Genomic DNA, 25580 nt, shown 5'->3' on the forward strand with positions numbered 1-25580 from the left:
ATTAAATGGTGCAGCCATTATGGAAAATGGTATGGCAAAGAATTAAACAGAATTACCGTATAACCCAGTAATTTCACTTGTAGGTATACATACAAGTGAAACGTTTGTACACAAATGTTTTTAGAATCATTTTTTTATAGCCAAAAGGTGGAAACTTAAATGTCCAGCAAGAGATGAATGGATAAACAAATTGCATTATACAATGGAATATTACTCAGTCATACAAAGGAGTGAAAGTACTAATAATACATGGTAAAATCTGGATGAGTCTCAAAAAAAATTATGTTAAGTGAATGAAGCCAGAAACAAAAGGTCAAACATTGCATGATCCTTATTGTATGAAATATTCAGAATAGGCAAATCCAAAGACATGAAAGGCAAATTAGTGATTGTCAGGGGACAGGGAAAAGGAGAGAAATGAATAATGATTACTTAATGAATATGAGTTGGTCTTCTGGTTTGATGAAAAAGTTTTAAAACTAGAGAGAGACGCATACTAAAAAAAAAACATTATGCATACTCTGAATTTTTTTAAATTTCAGATTAATGACAGGCACAAATGATTAGGTTACATTGCATTTCTTAGGTAAAGTCCAAGTCGTAGCCAAGCCCTTCACCCAGGAGGAGTGCCATATAGCCTTACATTGTACTCCATAGGTGAGAGCTTTCCAACGTCCTAATTGAACACTTTAAAATGTTTAATTTACGTTGTGTGGATTTTACTTCAATAACAAAATTATAGCTTACATTGTTATAAGAATGCATTTATGTATTATGGTATAATCAAAATTATTTCTGTTCTTGAAAAAAGTAAAAAATATATGTAAAGTGTCCAGTTAGTAAGTATCAATGATTCAGTAAATAGTAGCTATCATTTCTTTAAGAGGCTTTGCTCCTTGAAAATAATTCTTGTATGTTACAATAAACAAAGTAGATTTGGGGAAAATTATATTGTCTAAAAGGGGATAAAAGAGGGATAATAAGAATGGTTAGAAGTTATCCCAAGTCTTAAAATACTCTAACAGAATTTACATCATAATTTACAGGAGTTACAACAAACACTTTGAAATATGATCAACCAGCTTTCTACCAGCTATGTGACCTTGAGCGATTTACATAATCTCTCCATAAATTTCAGTATTTTCATCAAGAAAATGGGGGTGATAATGCCTAATTAACATGGATGTGTAAGGAAAATGTCTATCATAGTGCCTGGCAAACAAGGATAATATAAACTATAACCACAGAACCATACTTTTTACCCAACTCAATTTATAATTCATTCAATAAAAATGTACTTATTACCTACTAAATATATACCAGGTGCTGTGCTAGGTGCAGGGATAGTCTATGAAAGGCTATTTCTGTCATTCAGCAGTATGAAATCCAGCTCACTTGGGGAGGGAGGCAAAGGTGAAGGAGTGGTTATGAGATGTATTTAAGGGGCATGGCAGAGAAAAAAATAAATAGATAAACAGAAAATAAACTAAATAAAGTTATAGATGAACCAAGTAAAGATTCATGTGAGCAAACTGGCGAATGTAGGCTATAAAGTAAAGGAAACAGAAAATATATTCCACCAGTGACTGAGTTTAAGCATTGGGCAATTTAAATACAGTAGAACATTTGTAAGTTGACTACCCAAAGGACTGTAAGAAACTGGTCAACATACAGAGGTAGTCAACATAAGGAACTAGGCCTACCGTACTGATATGTACTTATGATACATGTCTAGTCTATGAAAATTAGCTCAACTTTAGGAGGTAGTTGATGTAGGGAGGTGGTTAACCTATGGCAGGCAGTTCTATGATAGTTTTTATTATCCCCAATAGATCATCTTTGCTTCAGGCCCATAATTTTCCTCCTTATTTTTTAAGTTATTTATGTTTTGTATGCAAAAATATATAATCTAAGTTTAGAATTTACCCAATTCCTTGATGATATAACTATTCACAACATTTTGGGTTCTGACCACCTCTTAAAATATAGTTTAATACTGAATCACAGAATAAAAGTAAGTCACTGGGATATTGACTAGAAAGGGACATGAGGAAACTTTTTAGGGTGAGGGAATTGTTCTGTATATTGATTAGTGTATTATTACACAGATATATACATATGTCAAAACTCATTGAACTTTAATATCTGTGCATTTTACTGTTTGTAATTATACCCTAATTAAAGAATTAAAGATATACACAGACACACACATATTGATATATATATTCCATTTAGGCAACTGGTCCTCAAAGGCTACTGAAAAGGCAAATGATACCTATGATTACAGAGGTGTCTTTTAAATGATGTAGCCTAAGATCTAATCCATTGATTTGTCTCAACTCACCTATAGATTGTTTCATTATAGGAAAATCACATTCCTAACTAGGATGATTTGTAATTCAATCTGTTCATCTATCCAAGATGATATACCAAGTGGCCATAAAGTTATGTGCATTTTAAAATTAAGACTGTATGGGTGGCCATAAAGTTCATGTGCAAAATTGCCACCCTTATAATCTTAATTCTAATCTCATGTAGCCACCCTTACAATCTTAATTCTAACCTCATGTGTCCAATTCCCTGAAACATAGATACATGAATTACATCTTTTACTTATTTAAGAATCTCAGATCTTTACAAGATGTTTCACAGAAGGTGACTAAATTTATAGACTCTAATTACGGATCAGCTTTATTCAATTCACTAAATCTATTAATAATTTTATTTTATCTCTGCATTTCATTTAAATAATCTATACTACCTCCTAATATTACTCATTCACTTACCCCCCAAAAAGTCAGTTGAAATAAAAAAAAACTGACTTTATGTGAGAATAAACACTAGGCTGAGAGCCAACTAAATCACTGACAAACTCTTAGCTATATATTGATTCTATTAATTAATAGATATTAATAGTTATTAATGAGATATTAATTAATTAATGCTAACAGTAATGTGTCAATATCCAAAGAGAGATAGGGAAAGGGAGAATGTAAACAAAAGCACAGGTGGATTTTATGGACCATGGCTGTATATGGCACTTTTCACTTCTACCCTTATTTCTGTTGGCCAAACCCTGACACAAGCCCCACTAACATGCAAGGAGATCAGGAAATGTAGTCTCTATCCCCCAGCCCTAACTCTGAAAAGGCAAAGGGAATATGTGTTTTGGGTGGAGACCTAGCCATCTTATCACACTACATTGCCACAGTACAGTACTATCAAAATTTTAATTCACAAAAGATGGATGACAAACTTATAATGAAGGTTTACCAAACTAATCTGCAATGAAAGAAAAAAAAGAACATGTTTCATTGTGCAATAGTTAATTGCTTACAGATGAAAACAACAAAATTAAGTATTTAAATTAATAGTGAATAGTGAAAGGACAAAAACTGCATTTCAGAAATGAAATACCACTCTGGGAAAGCTTTCTGTTTTTACAGGCATTCCTTTCCAAACTCTGTCAGGCAACATTTTTATAGACCATCTTTCCTCACACACAGTCAGCTCATGATGTACAGAACTCTTAGGCTGGGAAACACTGCAATAAAACTGCCTTTAGACCAGAATATAAGGAGGCACAGCAAAAATTGCCTATTTCTTACAGGACAAAAAGAAAAACATGCTTACATTCTTTACTTTTCAACTCCCTGCAAAAAAATCCTCATTTTTTGATAATGTAATATCTAATAACATCTAAACAAAAAAATTCAAAGAAGTCTATAGTTTGCAAAATTCTACCTCTGCTCCTCAAAAAGTACTAATTTCATCTTACTTCACACAGCAGATGAGGAAATAAAATATGGTAATATGTATTATCATACTTGCTCAATAATCCTTAAGACTCTGTGACTGTGAAAGCTAATTAGCAATTGAGATGAAAACATAAATTATTTTGATTCAATAAATTTGAATCAAAATATGAAAGGCTATGAAACCTTCAAATACTATACTAGAGCTATGCCTTCTTTAGAAAATAAAAAACCCTTAATGTCCTAACTGATATCACTCAAATTACTCCTAAAGTTTGGTTGGTTTTCAAAAGCAGATGATAGAAATACCAATTTCCCTGTGGTGCCTTCTTTGACATATGCAGGCAGGCTTGCTCTTACCTTCCAATCCGCTTATCAGACTAGATTAGTGTTTTTAAGCTTTTTTATCTCACCGTACACTTGAACCTATAGTTATACTTCCTCAGCACACTTAAATTACATTGATCAAAAAGAGAGTTTAAAAAAGAATATACTTACTGTGCTTTGAACTTTTTTCTTAAAAAGTGTAATTAATTATCTTTAAAGATTTTCTCAGCACACCTAAGATCCTCACATAGCACACCAATGTACTGTGCAGCAATATTGGTTGAAAACTAGATGATGGACTAGATGATGACCCCTTGGCTACACTTCTTTTTATCATATTTTTGTGAACACTCTAAGGGTAGTGATCATATATTAGGTTCTTCAGTGCCAATCAGAGTGCCTGGCCATGAGTAGGTAAATATCAGCCCACTGAATGAATGAATGGTTAATTAAAAGCTTTTTACTCAGCTGATTAACTGACTTTTAGTAACAGTATGCATTAAGTCATAAGATGGACGCAGCAAATGGTTACAGGGAGCTAAAAAGAAAGGGGGCATGTAGAAGGGGAATAAAAATGGTTACTTCCTGTATATGGCCTTAGACAAAGAAATTATTTTGCACTCTTGTGCCTCAGCTTCTTCATTTATTAAGAAACTGAACAAGATTATCTCTCTTATCATTTCCATGTCTAAAACTGTATTTTTAAATGATCCTCAGCCTATGTATGAATATTCACATAGACTAAACACCTCTTAACCAATCTGCACTGAACTACCTCACCAGATTAATCAAAACTTTCTACCCCTTCTGAAAGATACACAGTCTGAACAAACATTCTCAATTTTGGTGGCTCTCAGAATTACCTGGAGGGTTTGTTAAAACAGAGATTGCTGCCCTCCTTCCAGGTTTCCCAAAGTTTCCCACTCAGTAGATCAGGAGTGAAACTCAGGATTTTACAATTCTAACAAATTCCAACTGACACTGATGCTGCTGGTTCAGAGATCACTTTTAAAAACCACTATTGCATTATAAGTATGCATTGACCTCCCTCCCTATCATTGAGTTGTCTGACTATAAAGGTCAGGTTCCCAAACCTTTATACTCCAGTCAAAACTGTTTATTGCAGTTATGTTAGTTAATTATATATCATATAAATGTACAGAGGGATTAATTTTCAAATTAGCTGCTGAGTTAATGTGAGAATTCTATAAAATATTGGTACATTTTCATAAAAATCTTGGTTTTCAAACTCAGATTCCCTCCCAAGGAGGGAATTTCTCAGTTCCACTATTCATAAAGTCAGTAGATGATGAATTACTGGTATTTAACTCATCGTGGGCACAAATGGACATAAGGAAATTTGGGTATAATGGGTAGGTTCATTTATCTTGGTTGTGGTATTGTGGCGATCTTTTCTTAGGTGCAAATATATATAAACTTACCAAGTGTGGTACTGTGGTGATATTTTCTAAGGTGTATATATGTAAAAACTTACCAAATGATATGCTGTTAATTGATCCAGTTTATTGTATGTCAATTATACATCGAGAAACTATACAAAGAACATACAAACATACACACATAACAAACAGAACTGCTAAGATTAAAAAGACTAACAAAAAAATTGGCAAGGATATGGAGCACCTATAACTCATACTTTGTTGGTGGGAATGCAGAATAGTACAAACACTTTGGGAAAAGGTTTGCCAATTCCTTAGAAAATTAAACATAAATCAGCCCTAATATCAAGTACTGTAATTCCATTCCTAATGATTTACCCACAAGAAATGAATAAAAAGAGGTTTGATTCAAGAAAGTTTATAACATCTTTATTCATAATAGCTAAAAACTTCAAACAGCTAAGGAGCTCATGAGCAGAAGGATAAACAAAATATAGCATCTGTTATATATGACGGAATACTACTCAGTGAAAAAAAGGGACAAAATACTTCTGTCCTCAACAACATGGATGAATCCCAAAAATATTATCTTAAGTGAAAAAAGCCTTACACCACAGTGCAACTGTATGATTCCATTAACATGAAAAAGCAAAACCAATCTATACTATAAAAAAGCAAAACATAGGTTGCCTCTTGGGGTTGGCAGAACTAGAAAGGGATATAAAGAAATTTTTTCTGGAGTGAAAACAATGTACTATATCTAAAAGTATTTATTTGGCTTACACAGAGACAAATCAAAACTTATAGAATGGTAGGTACCCTTATGAGTTGTGCATTTCAGTGTAAAATTTACTAAAAATTTTAAAAACTATAAATAAATACTGAACTCTAGCTAATGTATATGCATACTCAAATGTTTGGGGATAAAATCTACTAATGTCTGCTACTTCAAAACACAACAAAAGATGGATTGATAGATGAATGGATATGATAACACCATGTATAAATTATTAACAAAATCTAGGTGGTGGGTATATGATATGGGTTTTCAGGATATAATTATTTCAATTCTTCTACATGGTTTGAAAAATTTCATAAGATGATGGGGGAAAAATCAGTATATAACCATGCCAAAAATAAATTCCTTTTATAAGATAATAGTTACTAGGTGACTCCATATTTTGCTTAGTCATGTTTGGGTGTTTACAGACATACATAATGAAGTGTACATATTGTGTGCATATATTTATGTATGTTGTCTATTCAACTGTTCCCTTTTACCAGATCCTTCTAATTCACTTAAAAAATAATCAAGTCTCTCCTATCCCCAAACAATACGAAACAAACAAAAGAGAAACTCTCTCAAAATCTCATCCCTCTTCGGCTACTACTAGGCAAATTTTGTTCCCTTTCAAAGCCGTATTTTTCAAAGAGGTAAATATACTTTCCGTGTCTACGTTCACCTTCTCCATTCTGGTTTGTAACTGTATATCTGGGTCACAGACTGTAATTTTACTAAAAGCCCCTTTCTTTATTCTTGCCAGCTATTCTCTCGAGAACGGAAATTAATTTATTCTACAAATAATTTAGCACCTCCAAGATGCAGGCCTAGACTATCTGCATTGTGTCAGCTTAAATATATATAGCCAACAGTAACATTATTATTGAAGGACTTCATTTTACCCTAGCTTTTCACATCAGACCTTTACACATTAGCAGCATTACGTGGCTATTTTTAAATGTTAAACATGGGTTTCCTTTACTTTTGAGTTCCATTAAACAATGGAGGTAACATGAAGAATAATTAAATTCAATTATAAGGAAGAAGCACAGAATGACTTAATCACACATTAGGCAAACACTCCTGAAAATCCAAAGTGATTATTACAAAATCTAGATTGAAAATTCTAATCTTTTGGATCACAAAACTCTGAAAATCTAAGGACCCTGTGGTAGGCAGCCTTTGACTGGTAGGGCCGCCCAAAACCCCCACCTCTTGGTATTCACAACCTTGTTTAACCTCCCTTTGAGTGCTCACTAGACCTAGAAACTTGCTTCTAATGAACAGAAATGGCAAAGGTGAGGGGATAGCTTTTCTGTATTTTACAAAAGATCATGACTTCCATCTTCTGTTCTGTTCTGTACTGTTCTGTTGCCCTCTTACTTGTTCTTCTTGATGAAGCACGTTACCATATGTGAGATGCTCTATGAAGAGGTCCATGTGGCAAGGAAGCAAAGGAGTCCTCCAGCCAATAAATAGCTCAAGAGAAACAGAGGCCTCAGTCCAAGAACCCTTAAGAAACTAAATCATGCCAACAACCACATGGGCTAGGAAGTGAATCCTCCCCAGTCCAACCCTGAAATGACTGCAGCCTTGTGACAGGCAGAGGACCCAGCTAAGTGGAACCTGGATTCCTGACCCACAGAAACTATAAGATAATAAACATATTGTTTTAAGCTGCTAAATTTTAGCATAATTTGTTATATAGCAACAGATAACTAACATGGGTCTACAAATTCTGGTACACATTTTAGAGAATTAGAAGGCCTCTTTAAAGTCCTCAAATAGAACAGCTAGGGGCCCAGGGATTCCACAGTAAGAAACTTGTTAATATAATAAACCCCAAATGATATGTACAAAAGGCTACAGATTTAACTCTACTTTGTAGTGCACCAAATGTTAGAATACTTTCCTTCCATGAAGTATTATTATGAAAATTAAACTACTTCAAATATATTGATATCTTAGTATTATCAGTATTAGAAAAGGCAAAATTAAGCCAAGTTATACTAAAATGTTTTTTTGAATAATATACCATAGGTACTAAGTAAGTATTGAGGATAAAACAACTGAGACATTGTCCTCAACTTTAAGGACACTACTATCAGTTTGGTGAGATAAACACAAATACATACACACACACACAAAATAGCTATCTTAACAGTAGTACAAATAGAGATTTGTATATGGTATCCATTCATATACATAATTAAATGACTTTACTGAATTTAAATTATAAAGTAATTAAAATGAATACCTGTACTGTTTTTCCAAGTCCCATGTCATCACCAAGAATGCACCCTCTTCCTTTGATGTAGTGTCCATGAAGAAACTGGGCTCCTTCCCTTTGATAGTCTCTCAAATACCTATTAATGGTATAAGGAATAGAATCTCCATCTTCAGATAACTTAAAAGCAACAGCAGATGATGGAAATTTTCGGTCTGGGAAATAAGGCTTTTCTAAATCTTCATCATCAAATATAAAATTCCTTGGGCAATCTTTGATAGACTTTATTTCTTGAAGTCTTGTAAGAGGTATTTTCCTTTCTTGAAAGTCTGAATACAAGACAATTGCAAATGATTTGCCATTTTCATCCACTGTAATAGATTTTATGCTTGCTTCACAAAGTTTTCCACGATCTGTAGAAGGGACAAGACATCTTTCTCCTGGATGCCATCTGTCTGCAATAATAAAGAAGAAAATACAGTCTCCAAATCTAACTCCCTTATCCAATACCAGGAGAAAAAAAAAAAATGTACCTCGCACAAACAATTTTCCAAATAACTGAGACAAGATAAATTATAACACGTTTTTCTAAAATATAGTATCAGATGTTCTCCTATAATAAAAGGCATAAAGGGAACATAATTTATTTCCAGTGGTTCTTACCCTAGCTATGTGTTATAATCTCCACAAAAGTTTTAAAAAATATCCATGCTTGGACACCACCCCTGGTCATTCTGATTGGATGATGGATCATGAGAATCTGGTTTTATTATTTTGTTTGGTTATTATTGTTGAATTTAAAAGATAAAGATAATATATTCATAAGCCAGGATTAAGAACCACTGATTTAAATATTCTTGCTGACTAATGAACTTTTTAGATATACATAATTTATGATATGGTAGAATAATAGTGAATAGGATTTGATAATGAAGCTAAAATCCTCTGGGCAGTAAAGCTTTTGTAGTTTATCTGTCTGCTTTTTTATAATTATTCCATCTCCCTTCTCTGGAAACAGTTGCTTCTTCTCACTATTAATATTGCTGTTACTTAGCCATTGCTTTAAACAAGGAAATGTCCAGTTCTACTACAGAATGATATTTTTTCCCTTCTTGGTTTTCAAGACTTGAGTTTTTAAGAGATGAATTCTAAGATTTGTTTCTGCTAAGATTCTACTACTCTCTGAAGAGTCTGATCTATACAAACTTACTCTGTATTTAACAGTACAGCTATTTTATTGTCTATTCAGAAAATACAGCACTATGATGAGGAAGGAGGTCTCTATAGAGTATACTATTGATACAATTTAAAGGTATTAAAAAGAGAAAACTAAGCAAACATAATTTTCCAAATGTATGGCAAGAATCCAAGAACAATTAAATGGCTATAACTGTTAAGAATATTGGGAATTATTTTTCTTACACATTTCCCATAAAAAAAATAGATTTTTCTGATGAACTCAAGATAGATTTTTACAACATTCATGATTACAATGTGACATGTTTATATTGCCTGAAGCTCATTATATTTCTGATCAGTTGTTCCTCAAAAGTAAAGCCATTATTCCCATTAATCTTGGTAAGGTTGTTTTACCATAACAATCATGGGTACATAGGGAAAAATTTGTTCTCCCATTCTAATCTTTGGATATAAACTGAGAACTGTTACACTGTTCTAAAGACAGTAGTATTTTAATGTGAAACTAATACTTCGATCCACTATGGAAATAAAATAACATATAGGTTCAATGGGCCCTATTTTCAGAATGGTACTATTTGACCTTAAAACCACATGTAATCCCATGGACGGCACCTGTGGCTCAGTGAGTAGGGCGCCGGCCCCATATGCCAAGGGTGGCGGGTTCAAACCCAGTCCCGACCAAACTGCAACCAAAAAATAGCCGGGCGTTGTGGCGGGCGCCTGTAGTCCCAGCTGCTCAGGAGGCTGAGGCAAAAGAATCGCATAAGCCCAAGAGTTAGAGGTTGCTGTGAGCCATGTGACGCCACGGCACTCTACCCGAGGGCGGTACAGTGAGACTATGTCTCTACAAAAAAAACCCACATGTAATCCCAGAGCAATTCTTAATACACTCTGTTTCAAATCATTTTTTTTTTTTTTGCCTACCACAAAAATGTCTTCCCATTTTTTATTACTTAATTCATTTATTATTCAATATGTATGGTTTAAGCACAAATTATTCAGCAGGTATGATACCACGTGATGGATATAAAATGAAGAAAGCCAGTGTCAAAAATTATGGTAACTTGTCTTCCTACAACTCATTAACTGGCCTCCTCATCTCCAATTTTTCGTCAACCCCAATCCTCTTTTTATATTATTTCTTCCACATCAGAATGTCCTGGTTCTACTTCAAAAATCCATATCTTTCCTCCATACCACCATCACTCTGAAGTAAAAATTGGCAAACTTCTTCTGTAAAGACTCAGATATTAGCTACTTGTTATTTTAGATTTTGCAGACCATACATTCTCTTGTCCTTGTAATGTATAAGAAAACACAGACAATACATAAACAAATGTACATGGATTTATTCTAATAAAACTTTATTTACAAAAAGAAGTGTCAGACTAAATTTGGCAATAGTTTCTTGACATCTGCCCTAAAACACGCCACCATCAGCTTTTTCCTAAATTATTCACACCCAGTCTCTCTGCTCTCAGGTCACCTTATTTTAAGCGCCCTATCATTCTCTATCTCAGCATCTTCTTACTTCCATATCACTTACAATATTTAATTATCATGTCTACTTGTTTTTGTCTTTTTCTTATACTAACAGAGTAATTTCTTTTAAGAAAAAGTTTTGTGTTGTTCAGAATTTGATCCCCAGGCCCAACACACAGCAGACAATCAATAAACATGTGCTGAAATTTATTAATGAAAATGGACTCTTAATTTCATAGTTCCTTGGTATCTAGTGAGAGAGACAGAAACTAAAAATTACACAAACATGTAATTATAATTAGCATGTTGGAAGAAGAGAACAGAACACTATGAGAAGGAGCGTTAGGAAACATAATTTAAAAGGGAAGGGAGACTAAGAAGAGTATTTCAGGTGGTACAACATGTGCAAAAAGCCTTAAGGGAATTACACAATTCACAGGAACCTTTTTGGTTCCCAAGTTTGGATAATTTCTGGAACTAAATGGATTCAGTTAAGTTTGATCTAAGAATGAAATCTCTCAGCAACCAAACTCCAGAATAAATTGTTTAAATTGGGAGGATTTCCTGCTGGATTTCACAGGACAATGGAGGTAAGTCTCCTTATGATCTGGTCCCTCTTTCCTTCCAAACTGGCCTCCTTGCTATTGCTCAACTATGAAAAGCACAGTCTCACCTCAGGGCCCTCAGCTTTCTGTTCTTTCCATCAGTATTCTTTCCTTAAATACCAAAGTGATTGATTCCTTCAGAAAATTTAACTGAAGAATGAGCATCCCAGTCACCATAATGAACACTTGGCATTCATTTTTACCTGCTAGGCTACTATAGGGATTTAAATGTGTGGTCCCTGAATTACAGCATCATCAATGTCTAGTCCTCAGACTTCAGGCTTGTTACTTACCCTCTCTGAGCTTTAGCCTTGAATTCCTCATCTATTTAATAGATGGATATATTCCTCAAAGGACAGAAAATAGATCAATCATCAGCATATTGCTGGGCACAGAACAATCACTTTTGTTATTTCGCTGTCATTAATGGAAGCCATAGATTTGGAGGCCATAATACATGGCGGTTGACTTGTGGCAGAAAACCACACCTTCCTTAAATACTCTCTTGGCTACCCATTAAGGGTGGTCTAAAAGGCCAGAACTGAATATATCATATAGTTCAATAAAAGTAAACAACTAAATACCTAATTCATCTACTTAACCATAAACTTGTCCCACTCACTAACAACTATGGCATACAAGGGTTAAAAAATTAAAATATCTAAATTTACTGAGTGCTTACTATGGGCTAGACGCGGGGTCACATAAATCCTCTGCACACCCCATCTCATTTAATCACAAGAATCATTAACTCAGTTTTACTATGAAGAAACTGCCCCAAATTGCTCGCAAAGCACTAGATCCAAGTAAACTGTATGTAAAACTGAGTTAATGATTCTTGTGATAAAATGAGATGGGGTGTGCAGAGCATTTATGTGACCCCGCGTCTAGCCCATAGTAAGCACTCCAGAATCCCGGTTCTCAACATGGAATCGCAAAGAATTGGTCCCAGCCCTGGAGAGGTTCACAATCTGCAGCTGTCATTCAGGGGAACTACAGGGTAAAACCCCAAACCGAAGGTCGGTCCAGCTCTACGCAGTCGAAGACAGGCGTCCGGGCAGAGAGGCGAACTGGGAGTTTATACCTTTGCAGGAGGTTTCGGCACCGGACTTCTGAGCCGAGGAGGGATCCATCTGGCCAGGGGTAGGGGCCTGGCAGCCCGGCTGCATTTAACACCCGGAAGGCAGCGAAGGACAGCTAGAAAGCTGGCAAGTGGGCCAGTCGCGGCCAACACTACTCCCCGCCGCCGTCCTCCGTACATGGCTCCCCTGGAGCCGGAGGCCACGGGACGGGGCAGGAGGTAGCAAAAGTGGCGTATGAGGGGACCCCAGGAAAAACTGGGGATGGGAGGGCAGGTGATGCCGAAGGAGCAGCAGAGCCGGGGGGCTCTATGTGAGGTTGACAAGGCGGGGTTCACCTACACGTCCCGAACTTCAAAGCCCGGAGAAGACCAGAGGCGGGCACCACGAACCCTAAATCTCCCTCTCGTGTCAGGCCTCCTTCTACTGCCTACAGCAACTTCCAACCATAACTTGGAAAATCCCGCGAGAACAGGCTCCCGAACTGTCACCAGGATCTCACGAGAACGAAACCTTTTTTTTTTTTTTTTAAGTAGGCGGAGCAATCTTCCTGCCTGGCCGAGCCGAGGGGGGCCGGTAAAAGAAAGATCCGCGATAATTGCAAGTGTCGCGAGGTTTGACATCGCTGGCTGGGCTGGCGCGCGTTTTGCTGCAGGGAGAGGCTGAGAGGGATTGGTAAGTTTGTACGTGGGTCGGTGTTTCCACGGCTGGTAAGGAGAGCGGTGGCCTGGTGAATATCATCGTCCCCCGGTCTTTGTCCTTCTGACTTAAATGTAGTGCTTGCTTCTTTCGTCGAGTTGCAGCACGCCTACCACGCCCTCCTGGAGTGCAGCACCAGGACACCCACAGGAAGCCCAGTGAAATTGTGCATTTTCTTGGGTCATACACCGTATAGTAAATCATAAATATCGTCTTTAACTGTAAAACCAGCAAAATTAGCCATATGTAGAAGGTAAACGTAAAAATACTGTTAACAAAGCATTTTTCTCTGTACCATCTGAAGTTACCAGTGGTTTTTACATAACACATTGTGGAAAAACTAAGCTAGCCATTTAGACTCAGTAAGCAAGCATCTTCAGGGCAGCATACTGCTCCCGAGTTTCAAAGATGGATACTGCCTATCTAATCCTTTTCCATACATTAGAGATTAATCCAAAAATGACATCTACGCATGTTTGAAATGTTTTTGTTAAAATGAAATCAACATTTCATTGATTTAGGTTAGCCTGAATTGGTTTGCATTCATTTCCTATTGCAGCTATTACCAATTATCACAAATTCAGTGACTTGAGACAGAACAAATGTATTTTAATTTATCTTACAGTTCTGTAGGCCAGAAGTCCTACACAACTCTCAGGCTAAAATCAAGGTTTTAGCAGGGCTTCATTCATTTCTGAAAACTCCACAAGAGAATAATTTCCTTGCCTTTTCCAGCTTCTGTCTCCATTCCGCAGCTTGGTGGTTTTCCTTCATTTTCAAAGCCAGTGAAGTTGCATTTGGCTAACTTTGCCATAGTCAAGTGTCTTGATTGCAGCTGGGAAAAATTCTTTGATTTTTAAGGTTTCACTTGAATAATCCAGAATAATCTCATTTCTGGGTCCACAGTCTTAATCACATCAGCAGAGTCCTTTTGCCATGTAAGGTAGCATATTCACAGGTTTAAGGGATTAGAAGGTGAATATATTTGGGAACATCATTCTACCTACTATGGGGCCTTAATTAGGAAAGCATTATGTCTATTTACTATCCAAATAGATTTCATTTTGGGGGCAGAATATTAAATATTAAAAGAATATTAAATTAGTAAATAATATTAATTATATATTAAAAGAATATTAAATTAAGTTAAACATTTATATTTAATTATTAATATTTAGTTAATTAAATGTTAGAAAATATTAAAAATTAGTAGTATGTTTTCCTAAAATACTTAATCTACAATTTTACTTACTTGCTCACTAGTAGGTAAAATTTTGATTCTAAGAGAAACATGTAATTCATCTGCTATGTGTAAGACGTTGGCCAAGTCACTTCTCTGTGTTTCAGTGTACTCACCTGGGACCCTAATAATCAGGCTCCTAATAGTAACCTACCTAAAAAGAGAAATTATAAGAAATAAGATAATTAAGTAAAACTAAAACAGTGCCTGGTCATAAGTAAGGAATATATACATTGCCATTACTGTTGTTACAGTAGAATGCATCCATTTGAAAGTTGCATTATGCATAGCCATTGCTTCAGTTTAATATTTTGGCTAATGGTTAGTAGTACATTATTACTTAGATTAGAATTTTAGACTAGATTCTAACATAAAACATCATGAATTATAGGACATTTTGTGTACAGCTAAAAAGAGAAAAAACACTGCTGATTATGATTATAACTCTTGATCGTAACATACATCCTGATTTGGGAAATCTTTAAATCTGGAAAACTCTGCTTCTTGGAATTTATGAAATATATCTGTTCTACTTAAAGTCTTCACATTTTCTCCAAAATCAGAATGGCAAATGGAAATTTTAATAAAGCTTACATTTTTCCCCCTGTAACTACCGCAGAAGTTTGATTTCTTTCCTCAACTGAAATGACTAGTTGTATAATATTGTCTTATTTTTTCGAGAGGTCCATTTATTTAATTGCATCCAGGTTGCTAGAAAGAAGCAAGCACATGCTTTCTAGAGGAAAACATATCAAAATATAAAGACTACTCAGAGCTCCCAAAGATAAAGCCCCTTCTAACAATTCAGAATGCAGAAACTACAAAATATACACAGAAACAAGTTTTTGTGAATACTAGCCAGTAGGGAAAGCATGCACAGAAAGAGAGAATAATTTAAATTAAATCTTAAATTTAAATATAAATCTTTTAAAATATGGTTAAAATATTTATTGATATTTTTAAAAATGAGCCAAAAACATGAGAAAGGAAACAAAAGGTAAAACACACCAAATTGATTTCTAAAAACCAAAACTTTTAGAAATAAAAACTTAAAACTACTGAAATCAAAACTTAATGGTAAGTTAAAGAGCAAATTAAACACATCTTAATAAAGAATTCATGAGGGCGGCGCCTGTGGCTCAGTCGGTAAGGCCCCGGCCCCATATACCGAGGGTGGCGGGTTCAAACCTGGCCCCGGCCAAACTGCAAAACCAAAAAATAGCCGGGTGTTGTGGAGGGCGCCTGTAGTCCCAGCTACTTGGGAGGCTGAGGCAAGAGAATCGCTTAAGCCCAGGAGTTGGAGGTTGCTGTGAGCTGTGTGAGGCCACGGCACTCTACTGAGGGCCATAAAGTAAGACTCTGTCTCTACAAAAAAAAAAAAAAGAATTCATGAACTGAAAGTTCTAAATAAAAGATGCTAAATGCTCGTCAATAAAGTCATATAGATGGAAAACACAAAAGAAAGACAAAATGAAGTGGAGCCTATGAGGCAAAGGTCTGAAATGCCTTCTAATTGGATTTTCAGAAGTGCTGAAAAGATTGAGGATGGGAAAAGAGATAGTAGCTGCCATCCTTAGATTTGGGAACTATAATGAATTGCATTCAGTATAAATAAAAAATATAAAAATGAAATTATAGAAGAAACTAGCAATCTTGAAACAGCTGTTACAAGACACCTTGCCTTTCTTCAATGAAATGACAATTTAAATAACAACAGTCTTCCCAATAGTAACAAGCCTGGAGGCAATGGGCTAGTAACTTCAAAGTGCAAAGAGAAAATAACTATCAACCTAGAATTTTATAGAACTTCAATGAGGGCAAAATGAGAATATTTTCACACAATATGAATGAACGCATAACTAGAAGGTCTTTTAAAGGGTTTTGAATTCAAAAAAAATATCTGAAATGTAAGAAATGGTTTAGCCTAACAAAATTGATAAACAACTATTGACTCTAAATAATAACTACTTATTTTGGATGTATAAAAATAAAGGAAATTTAATAGTGGACAATAACTTATAAAATATGACAGTGAAAGAATGAAAAGTGTTTAGGATGCTTCCATTGGAAGAGAAGGGTAAAGATACTAATAATGAATAGTTCACATTAAATGTCAGGATAAATGTAATGGAATAGTAAAGGGACATATAGCATGTTGTCATCAGAAGAAAGGGTAATAAAGAAAATTCACAATCCAATACAAAGCAGGAAAGGGGGGGTGGAATAAAGCAAAACCAGAATTAATAGCACAAAATAGTAAAAATGTGTATCTCAGTAAGAGCAATAAGTGATTAAATAAAGGATTGAATTTGCCTGGCCAAGGGTACTCTCATTGGGTAAAAACTAAATCCAGCTGTGTATCACTTACAAGACATACACCTAAAATAAAAAAAAAAAGGCAAAGTTGTTGAAAGTAAACAAGATAGAGAAGCAGTAAAGAGGAAAAATAGAGTTGAGATGGCTCAAAATATTAATATCAGACAAAATAAGATTTAATGCAAAAAGCTTTAGGGATAAATAAGTTAAATAAATGAAAGTTTTTTTAAACCCAAGAAGGTAAAATTATTCTGAACTTCTTGCCATGTACTAACAGTCTAAAAATAAATGCAAGTTGCAGAATTTCAAAAGGAAAGTAGTAGGTCCGCAAACACAGAATTTTTAATATACTTCACTAGTAATTATCAGATTAAAAAGAAAAGTAAATATGAACCAAACATTTAACAGTCTGGCTCTAATGGACGTATATAGAATACTCTATTGTCAGAACAAAAACTGATCGTGAACTATAAAGCAGGTCTCAACAGCTTTCAACAAACTACTTAATACAGATCATGTTCTATGATCCTGTTATTGCAAGAAAAGGAGGCCCAACAGACAGAAAGAGCACCCAAACACCATGTTTTTAAGAGAAAGTGCTTTAGTCACTGGCCGGGAGCTTATGACATAGAAGAATTCCAAATGGCCTCGCTCCCCGACTGCCTTGGTCTTTCCCTTTTTATCTCCAGTCAAAAAGTTCCAACCCACAGATACCTTTCTCAATGGCCAGTTTGAATCAAGCGGGAGATGCTATTCCAGCCCCCACAGAACTACAGGATTTCACAGAAGTGGAAATTTCCAAGTTCTAGGAAGTTTACAAATTCCCAAAAGCTGAGTCACCATGGAGAGGACCCCGCAGTTGTATCCTTGTGGTCTCCTTGAGAAGACCTGTTCTCCTAGACCTCATCCTTCTTGGGTATCCTCTCACTATGAATTGAGAAGTCAATATTTAAAATATTTTTAAAGGTATCTTTGGAAGTGTAAAAAACACACTTCTAAATAATTTATGGGCCAGAGAAAAAAATCATGATCGAGATTAAAAAATAAATATACATTTGAGTTAAAAAATGGAATGTTTTTAGAATGGTTTCAGCTGAGACCTAAGATGACAAACCTCACGTTAAAAAATAGAATTCTACATAGAATTTCCGAGGGAAGTCATTAACATAGATTTTATTATCCTATCCCTTCACCTACATGAAGATATAAAAGGATTGAGAATGGGAGATTAGATAAAGAGAAAATGTTTTTGATGGGACGATTGCATTGCTAAGTCCCTCACCTCAAGACAAACAAAAGGGCCTTCAGAGGGATCACTTGGAAAGTTTGATGTGCATTCCTGAAATTTGTGGGATATGGTGGACTATTTGACACAAACTTTAGAAATCTGAAGGTCAAGTGCTATGTCTGGCTAACTGCTCTGAGTTGAGTAGGAAAGATTCACATATTTGGGGCCACTTACTCTCAGAGTTTATTAGAACAAAAGCAGACATTTTCTCTGCAGCACATGTGGGTTAGAGGTAAATGAAAGCTAACCAAGGCTTCATGACTTTAATGGAGGACCTGTGGTAAAATAGTGACTCTGAAGAACACGGAAAAGCATCCAATACAGAAAGATGTCCAAGGTGGGCCTATCCAATATCATGGCAGTACTAGTTAAATAAGATCTTTCCTGTTTCTTACTTTATCTCCCTTTTTCCAAATAAGCCCTAGTCAGAAGCAAGCTAGGAAGGAAGAGAAGATGAGGTATAAGTCATATAAAAGCAGCAATCACCACCACATTTTCTATAGCAAACAAGTCACCAGTAGCAAGTGTAAGCTCCTAAAGGGGAAGTCTTAAATTTTGCATTGCAATGGATTTATTAACTACAAACTGAGACTTTTGGTTTGTCTGTTTTTAGTGGCAAGAGGTAACCACACATTTTTTTTTTTTTTTTTTTTTGAGCAAAATCAGAGGATTTTTTCTAGTTTTCTTTCAAGGGTCTAGAGAAAAAAAATAGCTCTCAGTGTAGATTTGAATGAGTATTATGCATATAAATGAGTCTTGTTTCAACATCCATTAGGACTGAATAATAATAGAAATACTACATGGCAAAGTTTGTGAGAAACTATACTTAGAGCATAATAAATGCTTATTTTTTAAAAAGCTGAAAATTAACGATCTGTGCTTCCAACTTCATTTACAAAAAGAGTAACAAACGAATTCCAGGGACAACAGAATAAAAAACTCTAAAAAACTTCATAACAAAGTTTTAAAAGGTGTATCTTTTTGGAGATATATCAAAAAGGAGAAGAAACCTCAAATAAGTCTGTTAACTTTCAGATAAACTTGTAGTCAACAGTTGAAAATGTCCCAGGTGTATAATACTAGGGCCTCATACCTCTGATCCTAGTGTTTTGGGAGGCTCAAGTGGAAGAATTGCTTGAGGTCAGGAGTTTGAGACCAGCCTGGGCAACATAGCAAGTTCTCATCTCTTCCAAAAATTTATTTTAAAAATTAGCCAGGCATAGCAGCATGCACCTGTAGTTCCAGCTACTTGGGAGGCTGAGGCAATAGGGTCACTTTTGCCCAGGAGTTTGAGGCTGCAGTAAGATATGATCACTCCACAAGGAAAAGACCAGATACAGGGGGCTATACAGAAAAGTTCTACCAAATAGTAAAAGGAATAGATAAATATTACATAAATTCTTCCAGAGAATACAAAAAAAGGAATACTCACAAATTATTTTATAAACTTGTTAAATCTTGATAGCAAAATCTAATAAGGACATATCATGACAAATGAAATTACAAGCAAATTTCACTAGTAATTGTATACAAAAATTCTAAACCAAAGACTGTCAACCAGATCTAATTTTGAATAATAGTAATAATAATGCATAGCTTAAAATTGGGAAATCTAGTAGTGTAATTTACCACATTAATAGATAAAGGGGGAAAATTCTGAGATTATCTTATAGCAAAATCGTTTTATAAAACTCTACCAAATATTAACCAAATAGCTATAGAAGGAAAATTCTTTAATGTAATAAAGGGTATCTGTTCCAAACCTGCACCACACATAATAGTGAAATGTTAGACACTCTCTTTTTAAAACTGTGAAAACACAGATGTTATTATCACTACTTCTGTTCAGCATTGGTCCTAATCATTTACTAATAAAAGATTGCCAGATGTAAATTATAGGTATTGAAAAGGAATACTCAGAACTGTAGATACAAGTGCAGTTTATAAAAATCAATTGCATTCCTAAACAGGAGGAACACAAATTACAAGATACCAATTTAAAAAAAGGGTACTTTTATAATAGCAACCAAAAATATATAAGAATGCTAGTAATTACTTTTAAAATGTGTGCAAGATGATTACAGAGGTAATAATAAAGCCATTTTGGAAACCTACATAAAATGACAGATATACTATGTTCCTGGTACGAAAACTCAATATAATAAAATATGTCAGTTTTCTCCAAATTAATCTGTAGTGCAATTCCTTGCCAAATTACTATCAGGGTGTCTTCCCTGTACAAGTGGATTATAAATTTTATATAAATAAAGTACCAGGAAGGATCAAGGCAATTTTGATAAGACATCAAAAAGGAAAGGAGAAACTGTTCTATAAATAGTGCTGAAACAATTGTTTTTTCACAGAGGAGGGTTGGATTTCTGTCTAACAGTATACACAAAGTTAAAGTTCAAGTAAATTTAAAACTAAAATGAAAAACTTTTAGAAAGATTTAAATTTAGAAAGAAAAATAAAGAACAATTCAGCAAGCTCTTTTCACATTTTCAAATTTTCCAGTCAGCCTTCATAGCTATCAAATACCATATAAGTGGAAGGAAGTAGCATAATTATACATTGGTAGAAGCACATACAAGGTAGTTGCCTTACAAGATGTGCCTTTATTCTAACTCTTTTAAATCAACAGGACTGTATTTCATTGTTTACGTGTCAGAAATTGCATGTTAATGATACCTAGAAGATTATGTTCAAGGCCTTTCTTTTGGCATACTTTTATTTAACAAAGATCTTCCAGAAGGAACGTATTAGTGGGCATTCCCACCAGCAATGTAGAAGTGTGCCCTTTCCTCCACATCCACGCCAACATTTCTGGTTTTGGGATTTTGTTATGTGGGCTACTCTTACTGGGGTTCGGTGATATCTCAGAGTAGTTTTGATTTTCATTTCTCTGATGATTAAGGATGATGAGCTTTTTTTGGAGAACACTTAGAGACCTAAAAATAGACCTGCCATTCGATCCTATAATTCCTTTACTAGGTTTATACCCAGAAGACCAAAAGTCACAATATAACAAAGACATCTGTACCAGAATGTTTATTGCAGCCCAATTCATAATTGCTAAGTCATGGAAAAAGCCCAAGTGCCCATCGACCCACGAATGGACTAGCAAATTGTGGTACATGTATACCATGGAATACTATGCAGCCTTAAAGAAAGATGGAGACTTTACCTCTTTCATGTTTATATGGATGGAGCTGGAACATATTCTTCTTAGCAAAGTATCTCAGGAATAGAAGAAAAAGTATCCAATGTACTCAGCCCTACTATGAAGCTAAATTATAGCTTTCACATGAAGACTATAACCCAACTGTAGCACAAGACTATGGGGAAAGGGCCAAGGAAGAGGAAGGGAGGGGGGAGGTTTTGGTGGAGGGGGGGTAATGGGAGGGGCCACATCTATGGTGCATCTTAGATGGGTATAGGCAATTGCACTAATGTACACAGCTATGATTTAATAATAAAAAAAAGATCTTAATTTTTGTAAGATTTTAACTTAATGACAATCAAATGTACAAATATGAAACATTTATAAGAAGTCTATTTTAGATGATCAACTTTTATGAAAAAAATAAGCATAAAACACTAACATACCCGTATCAGAGCATGCTACTCAACTTTGTTAGCCTAAACAAAGGTATAATGTTTAAAAACTTAAATGTAAATCAATACATTTGAATAATACAACAAATACAGGCTTTATTACAATGACATTTTAAAATGTCAGAACTAACTTTTGAAAGCTAAATTGAAAATAGAATATGATTTCAGATAAAATATTAACAAATAATGCTTGGATTTGATACTTACTCCCTTCCCTTCCCTCAGATATGTTAATATATTCAGAAACATTGTAGCATAGAAAATGGGCTGAAGTAAGTGCCATAGAAATGCTTTTGCCCATCCAGGAAAATGACAAAAAAGATACTAAGGCTCCAAAATTTCATTACATATTCATAATACAAGCTTCCTCCCCATAAAGATTCTAGTTATAGTAACATGAATTACATTTTAATAATATTAAGATAATCCCCATAAATGTAGATTTATAATACTTTATCATTTTTATTAAGCAGGACAGAAACATTAGATATCTGGATCATATTAAATATTGTAGGGTGAAAATTTTTTTCTGTCTTAACCATGGGCTCCCCTAGTGGTCTTCAGATTACATGACCAATAGGGTTCATTTCAAGTCTAAAATTCTATGTGATTTTTGCTGAAGATAAAATTTCCATCAGTTAGTTTAGGCCACATTGCTTCATCTTTGGTGATTTTCTTTAAATTTTCATTGCTTAAATTCTTCAAGCAAGATAAATTGTTTCAAAAGAGAAGTTATATAGACATGTTTTTAATTTTTTAAGTTTTAATTTTATTTTACTTATTTTTATTTTTATTTATTTTCTTTTTTGAGACAGAGTCTCACTGTGTTGCCCTAGGTGGAGTGCCATGGCATCACATCTCACAGCAACTTCACACTCTTGGGCTAAAGTGATCCTGTTGCCTCAGCCTCCCAGGTAACTTTATTATTACCTTTATTATTAACTTTATTACCTTTATTATTAACTTTATTATTATTCCCACAATGCTTGGCTAATTTTTTCTTGTTCTTGCTCAGGCTGATCTTGAACTCCTGAGCTCAAGCAATCCACTTGCCTCGGGCTCCCAGAGTGCTAGGATTACAAGCATGAGCCACCATGCCCAGTCTAAGTTCAAATTTAAAATGTATTTATTTTAAAGTATATCTATTTTAAAGTGTATCTATACAGTAGAACCTCTGAACATTGACTAACAAACTGGTCATAATATGGAGGTGGTCACCATAAGGAGCTAGGCCTACTGCACTAATACATACATGTGGTGCGTGTCTGGTCTATGAAAGTTAGGTCAACTTGAGGTGGTCAGGGTCGGGAGGTGGTCAACTATGGAGGTTCTACTGTATTTCATAAAAGTAGTTGCCAGAATTTTACTTTTCAAAAATGTTCCCAAAGTGAGTGACACTTTAGCTACCATTAAACAATGTTAAAAGGGAGTTGTATGGCCAGTATAGGACGTGTAGACTTGATTAGTTTATTCTGCACACACATATAGAATTAATGCTTCCTTTGTAAGGATCTTTTTCACAGTGCCTTAAATTCATCACTGCATTTGAATAAGATGGCACAATCCAAGAATTGACAATATGTGGTTGAAAAAAATTAACTTGAGGAATTAATTAAGACAGGGAAATATGAAAAGCATGTAAAAGGTAAGTGAGTTTATTTTTAAACTGGATACTATTTTTTTTTTTAATATAAAGCAACTCTTTCAGGGGAACTGCTCTCTCCAATTTATGCATAGATTATTTGACAGACTGGTTGAAATATCCCACACCACTTTTGCACAGTGGAAATGCAAAACCCGAAGAATTCATATTTTCAAGACTGTTAACACCTTCTCAAATTTCGATAATTCATTCAATTTCTGTAGAAAAACATGGGCTTTATTTTTCTTACTGTTAATTATTTATATAGCTCAGTTTTACAAATAGGTTCTCAATATCTAAAAGCCTACAAGAATTACACAATGCAAAACATTTTCTTAAGGTCTTTTTGCATTTACCAGTGTTATCACAATAATGCCTCTTACGGCCGTGAATTGTCCTCGGGCTTTTTATATTCACAACCAAGAGACGATCTCTCTCTCTCTCTCTCTCTTTTTTTTCTGTCAAGCTTCGTAGTAATTTTCTTCAAGAAAGAATATGTTAGTTCCTATCTGTGGCACCCTGCCAATTAACAGGACTGGCAAAGATGGACATTAATGCTATAACTTTAGGTGATTAATAAGAACAGTGATGGTGTGGGGGGGAAGGTTCACACATGGTCTAATAATCATTTCTCGAAGCAAAATAAGCCCAAATCCATAACAAGAATGATTGAAACAAAGAATATCCCCATTTATTCTCCTACATTTGTCTTTTAACATTCATTGATATAAATGGATATTCTTGAAGGAAGTAAATTACATTTTTTTTTCCACTTGTAAGCATTTTAATTATCATGTAGTGGTATATACTACAAGTCTAAAGACCACAGTACAAATTTTGTCATCTGCATTATTCCTTCAAAAACATATGGCTTCTCCATGTTGGTCACAGGTTAGTAGGGAAGAAAGGTCTATAGACCAAGTACAGTGGGATACTTGTAATGTATGTAAGGGCATGCTTATGCACTTTTGATCAGGACTAGTATCTTTCAGACTTTAGATGTGGGTGTACTACATTTTAAGGCAATGATGCTTTATTTAGCTAATAAAGCTAAATTTTCATGGTTCATTTCCTAACTATATATTTTCTTGTATTTCATATAACTCATAAACCGTTTTCTGGAACTAACGCCATTTAATGTTAAATTCTATTAAGTATTTCTTACATTTTTACTATAAAAATTCTCTAATTATTGGGATAAATTAAAAAACAAATATTAACACATTTTAGAGAATCTTAGAAAAGTTATAAGTCACTTGGGTATCTATTTAGTCATTTCATTCACCCAACAAATACTTATTTAGCACACCAACCATATGCTGGGAACACTGCTAGGCACTGAAGATACAACCATCCATCAGAAAGACATGGGTCTTGCCCTAATAAAACCTGAAAACATTAACATGTCCAAAAATTGCAACTAAAACATAGAGAATAAATAGATTCTTACACAGTTAAATGATACAAGTTACTGTTATTGGAATAATTTTCACACTTAGACCCATTATAGTAAAAGTTAAGAATATCGACAACAAGAAAAATTTCTAAAGGCTTTCAGAGAGAAACAGAAGATCGTTTATAAACCAAGAGGTAACATATTCATTTAGACACTTCTAAAAACTTCTGTAGAAAGAGCAAAAAAATCTATGAAGCTAGAATTTTGCACTCATCCAGGTCCTCATTTAAATAGTAGAGTGCAATAAAAATAATCTCAGCCACATAAAGCCTCAGAGAGTTTGCCACAGGAAGGCCCTATTGAAAAAACCCTGTTGACTACAATAATAGCAGGAGACTTTAAGACCCCACTCTCAATAATGGATAGAACAATTGGACAGAAGATCAATAATGAAAGAGAGGACATACTGGATCTAACAGTCAAATACAGGATTCTATACCCAAGAACAGCAGAATATATGTTTTTCTC

The 25580-nt window shown here is 34.7% G+C and overlaps 1 protein-coding gene and 1 long non-coding RNA gene across 4 annotated transcripts in view; one reads left to right on the forward strand and one right to left on the reverse strand.

Annotated features, from left to right (window-relative positions):
- ERCC6L2 (ERCC excision repair 6 like 2) overlaps positions 1-13308 on the reverse strand; it is a 145944-nt gene extending 132636 nt beyond the window's left edge. For 2 of the 3 annotated variants that reach the window (XM_053577142.1, XM_053577146.1), the window contains exons 1-2: positions 12862-13308; positions 8521-8945 (exon numbers count right to left, since the gene is read on the reverse strand). In XM_053577142.1, the coding sequence (XP_053433117.1) occupies positions 8521-8945; positions 12862-12946 (510 nt within the window). In that variant the 5' untranslated portion in view covers positions 12947-13308. The remainder of the gene's footprint in view (positions 1-8520; positions 8946-12861) is intronic. The other variant, XM_053577155.1, reaches the window with a different exon arrangement.
- Positions 13309-13381: 73 nt separating this feature from the next.
- Positions 13382-25580, forward strand: part of LOC128575489 (uncharacterized) — a 74873-nt gene continuing 62674 nt past the window's right edge. Inside the window, exons 1-2 of the long non-coding RNA XR_008377000.1 lie at positions 13382-13531; positions 22830-22928. This is a non-coding gene — a long non-coding RNA (uncharacterized LOC128575489). The remainder of the gene's footprint in view (positions 13532-22829; positions 22929-25580) is intronic.

This window comes from Nycticebus coucang, chromosome 2 (assembly GCF_027406575.1).
Source record: "Nycticebus coucang isolate mNycCou1 chromosome 2, mNycCou1.pri, whole genome shotgun sequence".
Classification (NCBI taxonomy): Eukaryota; Metazoa; Chordata; class Mammalia; order Primates; family Lorisidae; genus Nycticebus; species Nycticebus coucang.